The sequence below is a fragment of the Octodon degus genome, unplaced genomic scaffold (assembly GCF_000260255.1).
Source record: "Octodon degus isolate 3935 unplaced genomic scaffold, OctDeg1.0 scaffold00081, whole genome shotgun sequence".
Classification (NCBI taxonomy): domain Eukaryota; kingdom Metazoa; phylum Chordata; class Mammalia; order Rodentia; family Octodontidae; genus Octodon; species Octodon degus.
The window spans coordinates 1,813,871-1,824,808 of record NW_004524657.1 but is presented as its reverse complement, the minus strand read 5'-3'; the positions used below and the strand labels follow the sequence as shown (position 1 = coordinate 1,824,808).

Sequence of the window (10,938 nt, the reverse complement as noted above, 5' to 3'; positions counted from 1 at the left end):
CAACTGGGATATCTCTCTACAATTAGAATACCTATAATAATTATCATGGATAGAATAACAACCAAACCAAATTAAAGCAAACCAAGAAACAAATATCAAAATCCAGAGTAGTGTTCCCTTTACCAAATATTACTAATATCATTCTCCTTATTCTGTTGCTCTGGGAAACCTGATTAACACAGCTCTCAGAAAAGAAAAGCTGGGCATGGTGGTGCACACCTGTAATCTGAGCACTAGGGAGGCTGAGGTGGGAGGATTACTGCAAGCTTGAGACAGCATGGGCTATAAAATGAGCTTAAACACTGAATTGCATAGTGAGACCCTGTCTGAAGAAAAAAAAAAAAAAGGAAATAATCTGATGATTATTATGTTTTACAGTTGACCTTTTGAAGAGTTAAAACAGATTCACTACTTGAGTTATAAAGGAAAAATATAGGGCTGGGGAGATAGCTCAGTAGAATAAGCACTTGCCTGGCAAGCGCAAGGTCCTGAGTTTGATCCCCAGTACCACAAAAAAAAAATCAATTAATTAATTAATGGAAAAATATAATCCACCCCCAACCAAAAGTAAGTTTAAAGGAAAATGTGTTAAAATGTAGAAAATCAGCCTGATCAAGAAAACACTACTGCTAAGCCCTGGATCCTTTAAACCTGCTCAACACGCTTGACCTTTTTGGTAACATGTAACACAATACAAAACAGTAAGAAAATAGTAAATATCTCATGCATGCTATTAAATACAGTGCAAGGTAAAGTCCAGCTTATTCACCACTGTTGTCCTGTAGCTGAACCAGGTGTGAATCATTACTATTGTTTTACTATCATGAGCAAGTATTATACCACATATGGCTAAAGTGCAAAAAGAATAAAAAACTCAAAAGAGGGCTTCCACTGAATAATTGTGCTTTTATTTTTCAATACTAGATATTCATCACAGGCCCCACGTCATGTGAAATGTTACTCATCAGTGGAGATAAGCCACAGAATTTATGTATTATATTGAAAGGTCTTGGTCAATTGTCCAGACTAGGATAGGAGCTGTAATACTCTTGTGCAGTCTCACAAGTGGCTGAGAGTAAACATGTGAACAACCATATCTTGGTGATTTTTACACAAGCACTTAAATATTGGTAAATCATGGGAAATAAAGGATGCCAATCTGAAACTGGCATAGTGGCACATTCATATCATTCCAACAGTCAATGAGGTACAAAAATGTTTAAAAGATCACAGTACACAGGGCAACTTAGTAAGACACAATCTAAAATTTTTTAAAAATTAAAAATTTAGAGGAAGAGGGCCTGCTGGTTAACTCAGTTGTTTAAGCGACTGCTTATTACAAACACAGTCAGGTGTAGGATACCACGGTTTGATCCCCAGCGCCTCATGCCTTACCAAACCCACCCTTAAGGCAGCCTGAGCCAGCCAAAACAAAAAGTTGGAGTAAAATAGCTCAGAGGAAATTTCAGAGTTCAATTTCTCTACAATAATAAACATCAAGCACACCTTGAAATATTCCATGTCTTTTTTTTTTTTTTTTTTTGGTAGAACTGGGGATTGAACTGATCATCTCCCCAGCCCCTCCTTCCATATCTTGATTAAACTCCTTTTATTCAACTTCAATGGCAGTATCCACACAATTTTTAACTTACTCCAAAGACGGTTTCCTAATTTCCAATTTTGCCCCTCAAGTCATTACATGTTCTCATTTAGTGGTGCACATCTGCAATCCCAGCACTCAGGAGGTTGAGATAAGAAGATCACTGTGAATTTGAGGCCAGCATGGACTACAAAAATGAGTTCAAGGCCAGCCTGAACTATACAGTGAGATCCTGTCTCAAAAAAAAAAAAAAGGAAAAAAGGAAAGAAAAAAAATTGCATGAACTTATCAGTGATAACAGAAGACACATTTATCTATTATGTTCTCTTTTCTCTCCAAGCCTGTGACTGACTTGTCAACTCACAGATGAAGCAAGCACACAATTTTTTGTGCTTAAACAATCTGACTCTCAAAGATCTCACACGATGAAAGTCCTACTATTTGCACCCTCTGTCATGCCATTCTCTTCCATGCCCTTTCCACTCTTTGTTCCATCATAACCAGAAAGTCCTATATTCCGAACAATCAATATCCCTCCACAAATTCTATTTGGAGCTTTTGTTCTAGCACTCCATTTAAAGCCTACCTTGAGAGTATTTAAACAATGTCTACAATCAGATCAAGCACTACAGTCATTAATTTAGAAATGATATCCACCCCCTTGCCACTCACAAACATATCTCATGGAAATGTCCCAATTCCAGGCCTTTCTCAGTATGGTTTAACAGGTAGCCCTTTCTGGAACTTATCTTTTTTTTTGTATTTTAGGGAATGGTCTACAGGGTCTCACTACTAAATTAGATTCATAGTGATCCTGTTTACAGCCTCCCAAGAGCTGGTATTACAAGTGTGTGCCACCATGCCCAGTCTCAAATTTCAGCACACTCTGGGGGGTGGGGCCAGCCATGGAAGTTGAGAATGATTTTTTTTTTTTTTTTGGCTGGCTCAGGCTGCCTTAAGGGCAGGTCTGGTAATACAGGTGGAGGTGGGGATCAAACCAAGGTATCCAGTGCCTAACTGCATTTGCATGAGCAGGCGCTTAACTGAGCTAACCAGAAGGGTCCCTGGAAGTTATCCTTAACAGGTACACTTTCCACTTGTTTTTTTTAAATCTGAATTCTGAACTCTATGGCAGTCCTCACTTCAACAGTCTAATTGTGATTACAGGCGTCACCTATTAAGGTGAGATTATACCTTCCTTTTGCATTGCCTGGTGTGGAACCAGAAGTTCACAGAATGTCTGGCAAGTGCTCTACCTCTGAAACACATCACCACACTCCTTTGAATTCTCAGGACTTAGTCAACACCTATCATGAGTTGGGCAATGTGAGGACATACTGGAAATTTAGGAGATCAGTATAAATACAAAAAAGCAGAAGTTTAAGGGGCCGGCCAAATAGCTCAGGGCCCGGGGGCGCGCTGAGATGGCAATTGAGACTGGGTGTAAATTGCACATGCCTGTAATCCCAGCAGCACTTGGGAGGCTGTAAACATAAGAATCACTACGAGTCCGTTCTAGTAGTGAGACCCTGAGTACCCTGTAGACCCTTCCCTAAAATACAGAAAACGATTTAAAAAAATTAAATTAAATTAAAAAGCAGAAGTTTAAAGGAGTTGAGTAGCACAAACCCGAGACCAGCCTATGCTACCAAGTGAGCACAAGGGCAGCGTGAACCGCATAGCAAGACCCTGTCTCAAAAGGCCGGGCGACCCACCGAAGGAAAGAAAGTATGTATGTTGAGTCTATGACACCCTACATCACAGACATGTATAAACTTTAGACCTGCAAGATCTGCAGCTGGCAGAAATGAGACCAGGAACCTAGCTCACCTAACCAAACCACATAAATCAAGTCTCCCAAGCCCCTTCCTCTCTTTAGCATGGTGGATGTGCGGGGGCAGCAGGTTTCCCAAGACGGCACTGTGGACCGGCGGTGTCCCAGGGCGGACAGGGTGCAGAGGGCCCAGAACTAGCCTTGCCCCAGCGAGGCGCAAAAGCTACAGAGGATGGCTGGCTGCCAGTCCAGGAGGACCTTGAAGCTGAGCACCGAGGCTCTAGCGATGAGAGCAGGTTCTGACCGCTTCTAACCGGATATCACCATTATTACACCCCATTTGAGGTCACCCATCCCAAAAAAGTCACCATTGCGTGGCTTGAGGGTCTCTCGAGGTCTTTCCTGATCAGGCTGCAGCCAGTAGAAACCACAGAAGGCGGTCTAACAATCTCTGCGCTCCCGATATAGCGCTCAGCAAACGCGCTCTGGCGCCACGACACCGGAAGCACCCGCCTACCTCGGCCCACCTGATTGGACAGTTCGTACAGCCCGCCTCTTCAGCATTGGCTGGATCCCTGTCTATGACCTCCCTGTGAGCCCTGACTACGGGGAGAAACAAACTTGGACCTGCTGAAGCCCAAGACGGTGGGTGTTATAACCTGACCAAATCGCCGCCATCCTGTTCTGTATGCGCCGTCTTAGTAAACCATGTCAGCTACTGTAAAATGTGACTTTTGGTTTCTTAAGCCCACTCCCTTTAGGGCGTGTTATACCCTGAGGTTAGTAACTCCATCGTGGCTCTCCGATTCACCCTTGTCCTAGTTGATTACAATGACTCCATCTTGGTTCTCTGATTCACCCCTGCCCTGGTTCCGCGAATGCCTTAAGGCAAAACAGGTGTTCCTGGCAACCGGTCGGCCACATTGTCCTTATAAGGTCAGCATGACCGCATACCTAGATTACACCCCCTGTTCTGTACTCCACCTAGTCCAAAGGGGTAACTCCTCTGTGTCGGGCTTCCACCAGGTGGGCTACAACCAATCCTGTAAAAGGTCATGTGCTCCCTTAACCACATTAACATCTGCTGTTGGCTTCTGTGATCGGCTTGCTTGGATGGGCGGTCTTGCGGTTTTGGGGTTTAAATTACTGTACCTCCCCTTACTCGGGGCTCCTCTCTGTCTCTCCGACTCTGAGTGTTCCGCTGGGTACCAGCTAAAATAAAGCGCTACCATCTTTTTGGACGTTTTGCCTCATTGTCTCCTTCTTGGGTTACAACAGTGGGGAGGGAGTTTAGTGGCATAAATTTTTTCCTGGCAAGCGCAAGGTCCTGACTTTGGTCTCCGTTCCAAAACAAAAAACTGTGAGTCCCAAATGAGAGATAGTAGCGCAGGGACATCTACACTGTCGGACATCATGTCGTATCACTGAGGGATACTTGTTTTTAAGGGTTTATCCCTGGCTTTTCAGTTCTCCTCCAGTTTGCGGAACCCGGGATTTGAACTCAGGCCCTTGCATTTGCCAGGGAAGCGCTTATTGTATTGAGCCATCTCCCTGGCCCCTATCAGTGGACTTTTCCTGAAAATGGGTCACAGATGTGTTCAGGAGGTTCTAGGGACAATAGTCTAGGAGAGAATCAATCCACTGATGTCAGAAAACATGCTGAGCCCAGACCAGGTTAAGACACCAGGGACTAGGAGGAGAGCAGGCAGTTTGACAGGTCAGTATTTTGACGTGAAATAGCAGGCTTCATGGTAAGGATTTTCACACTATCACCATCTATTTGTTTATTTCCAGCCAATAAAATGATAGCAGTCAGGTATAAGAAGTATGAAAACTTGTGGCCATCTTGAAGCCCATGTCATACTCTGGTTTCTCTTCAGAACAGGGGCCTGCCCTTAGCTCAATTGTGTAAGTGGCTGCTTCAACAAAGCAGTCAGCCTCAGGGGGCTGCGGTTCGATCCCCACAACTGCAGCCAGCCAAACATGCCCTGAAGGCATTCTAAGCCTGCCCCCCCCCCAAAAAAAATCCTTCTCTTCAGACCATATAAATCTTTTGCCTTGAAGCCCATGTCCACTTTTGGAAAGAAATTGCATTTCCAAATATATTGCAATGTGCTAACTATGTGAGATTAAAACTTGCCATCATACTCTAGAGATTCTATGCATTTCTTCTGCTGATTACTCAAACTTTCTCTTAAATACTCTTTTTCCATCCTGTATGGCATTATTTTTGTCTGTGTTTCTGGGACTGTACTTCCTCAGTGAACAGTGGGGACTTAAAGCATCAAAAAAATTTTTGAGCAAGGAAATATTGCTTACTATGTCATTTAACTTTTAATATTTTCATTGTTGAATCTCCAACTTAAAGGTGGTTCACCTTGTCTTTTGTGCATGAATAATCTGAACTCTTTCTATTCATACCTTCTACAGTTGTATTATTTTAGATAATTGTTTTCTAAAATATAAATATAATACTTTGGTCAAATTTATATCTTCCAAAAACATCTAGAAGAATGTTTGCCTAGCAAACTGGAGGCCCTGAATTCGATCCTCAGCACCAAAATCCAAAAATAAATAAATAAACCTCCACTAAAAAACAGTTCAACCAAAAACATCTAAATTTGGATTATATATCAACATATAAATAGTTGTAGAAAACAATAAGCCATTTGGAATTGGTAATTGTGCCCAACACATTATATAATTTCATATAATGTTTCCTGTAGTACAGAGATCTGAATTTTCCCAAAATTCTTGTATTGGAACATAGGTTCCAATGTGATGATATGAGACTAGATAAGACCTTTGCAAATAAAAAAATCACATAGACAGAAATCTTAATAATAACATATGTTAACTTACAAAGTTGACCAAAAACACTTTGTCCAGCCCTCCTACTATATGTGAACTCAGCTGGAAGTCACTATCATTTTTAAAAATCTCAGTATAAGGGGCCAGGGAGATAGCTCCGAATAAGCGCCTGCCTGGCCAGCACAAGGTCATGAGTTCAATCTCTGGTACCAAAAAAAAAAAAAAAAAAAAAAAAAAAAATCTCAGTACAGATATAATTTGCAAATGCACTGATGATGGGTTTCTTAGCCTTCACAACTGTGACAACTAATTGTTTCATAAAGTGAAATAGTCCATCATTTTGGTTAGATCCATCAGCATCAGTGCAGTTAGTCAGGACCTGTAATTAAAAAAAAAAAAAATCCTTACATATATTTCACAACAGAAGAAATCTGCAAAATATATACAGGGTCCCAGAGACCTACAGTCATCTTTAAATAATATATTACAAGACTCTTCTAGAGCCAGCCAGATAGCTCAGTGGATTAAAGGATTAAAGCAACTGCTTAGGTAGACACAGAGACTAGGGTTCGATCCCGGGTGTGCCATGCCAGCCCTGCTCCCCACCCCCCAGAGCATGTTGAGATGCATGAGACTGGATGTGGTGGTGTGCACCTGTAATCCCAGCATTTGGGAGTCAGAAAATAGGAGAATCACTATGAGTCTGATTTGTGTAGTGACTGGTAAGTGCAAGGGCCTGAGTTCAATTCCCAGTTCTGCAAAAAAAGAAAAAAGGAGATAGCTCAGTAGAATAAGCACTTGCCTGATTTGTGTAGTGAGACCCTGTAGACACTGTACTAAATACATTAAAAAAAAAAAGAAAAAGAAAAAGCCAGGGCCGGCGGTATAGCTCAGCGGACTAAGTGCTTGCTTAGGTAAACGCAGAGGCCCCAGGGTTCAATCCCTGGCTCTGCATGCAGCGCCAGCCCGGCCCCCAGGTGCGCTGAACTGGCGATGGAGTGTGGGCGATAATCCCAGCACTTGGGAGGCAGAAATCAGGAGGATCACTACTAATGTGGGCTGTGTGGTGAGACCCTGCACCAAAAAAAAAAAAAAAAAGGAATTTTCAAAAACTATCAAGTATATCTGAAGAAAAAAATGTAGGCATTTTTTTGTTTTCTTTTTTTAAAAGAGTACAAATTAAATTAAAACAAAAAATTACAAGTGATACAGATTTTTCACTTAAAGTAATATGAATTTCACAGTATTTGTTGTAATACATAGTGCTATCTTCCAATAACTTACTCATATTACCAGATATATGAATGTAAAATTGGAAGAAGAAAAAAAGAAATGTATGACATTAAAAGAAAAAGTACAAATAATTGAAAAAAGAAGAGGAAACAAATTAAAGCATTCACTTATTCTTTCCATAGACCAGCAGAAATGCACAGTAGGTGCCCAAACCATCCTACTTATGTAAATAGATATATCTCTTTCCCCCACACCTTCTCCTGTCTTCCTCAACTTAGTAACTCTTTCCTCTTGAGTAAGTTCATTCCCTTTTACCAGTGTCTATTGTACTCTTCAGATTCCATTTTTCTCTAGGTTCTCACACTAAGCAGACAATACAATGTTTGTACATGCAGGTCTGATTTATTTCATTTAAGTATGTTCTCTAGTTATATCGCTTTACTGACAAAAGACTCATATTTGTCCTGTTTTATAGCTGAATAATACTCCACTGTGTAAAAATACCACATTTTCTTTATCCATTCTTCAGTTGATAAGCATGTTTTATATTAATGTCCTTTTATATGTGAGATGCCCTAATGACGTGTTAATGTCCAGTTTTTACCAAAATATATGCTCAAATCAATTATTTTTCATTTGTAATGACTGAGGCATAAAATTTTAGCTTCTGGAGTATAAATTGTATCACTCCACTAAAAATGCAGCAAAAGCAACAATCTTTGCTAATATAGAGCCATAATCATGTTAAATTTGCTTAATTACAAAATTGTTTATTCATTTCATTTAGCATAATCATAGTAAAATAAAACTAATGTATATAATGAAAGGTTTTCAAATATAATTATATTGCAAAGTGATTACCACAATTCTTCTATGTAACACATTTATCACCAAACATATTAACCCTCCACAAATGTGGAGGAAAAAAATAAAAATAACTCTCCTAACAACCAACGACTGTATAAGGGACACTACATCAATCACTGCAATCACCATGTGATCTGTTGGTGATTTGTAAAGGTTATACTTTCAAGGAACATTTCTAGAGTATGTAGGCATTTTGTAGAACACAAAAGAAACATTGAACCTTTTCGTTAACATTTCTCAGTTTCACCAACTTCTCATGTGATAGCCATTATTGTGCTCCATGATGTAGGGTCGACATCAGATTCTAAATATGATTATGATCAAAGTTAGTTTGTCGCTGACATATTTTACCTAAAATTTCTCCACTTGATCTCTATTTTCACAAATAAAAGAACTGCCTTTCCTTGTAGTCTAAATAATATTTCATTAAAAGAATAAACTTCATTCATATCTTGTGGCTTTATTATAAGCACTAAGTGAGCCAGGAATTAATATACAGTCAGAGAAGGACTGAGCCCTCAAAGAAGTGAAATAGCTTCAGATATAAGGGTCTTGGCTGGAGGCACATCTGAAGGATGCCAGGCCTCAAGGAGAAGATGCAATGGGTAGGCCTGCATGCCTAAGGGATAAATAGTAACTTGAAATATACTGTAATTACCTAGGCATAAGTTACCCAGGTGGGTGACCAGAGCAACTGGACTTGTTCTTTGCCCAAAATTCCTTTGTTCTTTCCAAGCACCATTGTTATGTGACTTGTTTCCTTATTGAATCAATATTAGCTAACTAATACTATAGGTTGATTATAGTTTGATCCACTTTGTGCCCTCACTGTAACTTTGCTGTATAAATTACCTCAGAAAAATGGGTCCCTGTGACTACCACACTAAGGACCCTTTCTGAAAATTCAGGGGCTATTTTTCTGTCCTTATTTATGAGAAAACTCTTATAACTTCTTTTGGTTTGCAATTTTATTCTTACTTTCTTCTTTTTTGTTTTGTTTTGTTTTGTTTTTTGTGGGTTTTTTGTTGGCAATACCATTTAGTATGGTGTTGCATAGGTTGGGAAAGTTTGCTCCAACAAAGCTACAGTGCTAGGCCTCAATATTTTCTATGTAAAAAACATAATATTAGAACACTGCATTGTTTGTTCTGTTCATCCTTATAATAAAGACTGCCCTAGAGTTTTGGCAGGATATATAAACACTACATTTCTAACCCTAAAGTTCATAGTACTGACACTTATTCAAATCTGACTCATATTCCCACCTGTGACCCCCCTGTTTCTGGATGGTCTACACTGGCATCCACAACCCATCAGGTATAAACACACAGCTTCTGACCCCTTAAGATCCAATTTAATTACACATGAATTTGTACACTTCCTTTAAGGGGAAGACAGTTAATGAATCCATGTCATATGTATTTATGCTTGTTTTCTCATCTTTCAGAAAACACTAATATTTATGACATCCTTGGAAATAAGTACTCATGCGTTTGAAGCTGTTAGGGCCATGTGTATTAGCAGGCATCAGGTGAGAAGAAGAAGCCAGTGAGACTACATTCACAGATAAGTTTTGGTGAGGCTACGGAGAACACACACAAAATCTCATTGCAAATGTAAAGGGTAAGTAATGTTGGAAAGGTCTGACAGTTGCTAGAACAAAATACACAGTTACAATCAGTTCATTCCTGAATATAATAGTACTTCGCCCCTCATAAGATGGAACGAAAAGAGGTACTTTTTTTTTTTTTTTTTGATGGCAAGGAAGAATTTTATGTAGTGATAGCTTTCTTACTGACACAGTTCAGAGATCATACACATGTGCACACATACACACATGTGCACATGTATGCATGCACACACAATGCATTGTGGTCTCACTTTTTCTTTTTTGAGTATTCAATAACATGGAAGCTTATTAACATTGCATGTCTGCTCCTAAGTGCCGCCTAAATGCACCAAACTGTTTCCATCCTTTTAGTATCTGCCTGGGGATTAGAATTCAGCATGTGCTTCAAATGATACATTTCATGTACAAATCATAAAAATTCACTTGGTACCCATTAATCCTTCTATTATACATATACAAAATATATGAAGACAAAATTCAATATTTTGTGCATGCAAATGTTTATAGTTTGTTATTCATCAAAACTAACAAGTAGCAATGATTCAACTATCATCAATTCCTGAAAGGCCAATAATATAAGGTACCTATGAAATAGTATGTTAGTCAATTCACAAAAGCAATGATATTATAACTCAAGGGAAAATCTTGGAAATACACTTAAAAGACAGTACTAGAGAAAAAGTTGAATTACTTCACATGAAATGATAAAAATAGAAAAATATATAGTGATGGGCAGTTTCTATGTTGATAAGTAGTTTACTAGAGTTACATGATGCTTCAGGAAAGTGAACCACCGGTTAAAGAAAACAGTTCTTTTAGGAGAGAATGAAAATGCTCTAAATTGAGTGTAGATATTTTATGTATGTTTTAAAATAAGTAAACAGTAGGGGCTGGAGAGATGGCTCAGTGGTCTAAAGCACCTACTTGGAACAAGCTTGGCAAGGCATCAGGGACCGCGGTTCAATCCCCCAGCACCACATGCCAGCCGGCCCCGCCCCCTGGTGGGCTGAGCTGGCCACACAC

General features: G+C 39.6%; 1 protein-coding gene across 1 annotated transcript in view; it reads right to left on the bottom strand.

Moving 5' to 3' along the window:
• LOC101584957 (zinc finger protein 709-like) overlaps positions 1 to 3,866 on the bottom strand; it is a 43,026-nt gene extending 39,160 nt beyond the window's left edge. The window contains 1 exon segment of the mRNA XM_023721252.1: positions 3,743 to 3,866. Coding sequence (XP_023577020.1) covers positions 3,743 to 3,745 — 3 coding nt within the window. The 5' untranslated portion in view covers positions 3,746 to 3,866.
• Between the last annotated feature and the right edge of the window lie 7,072 nt (positions 3,867 to 10,938).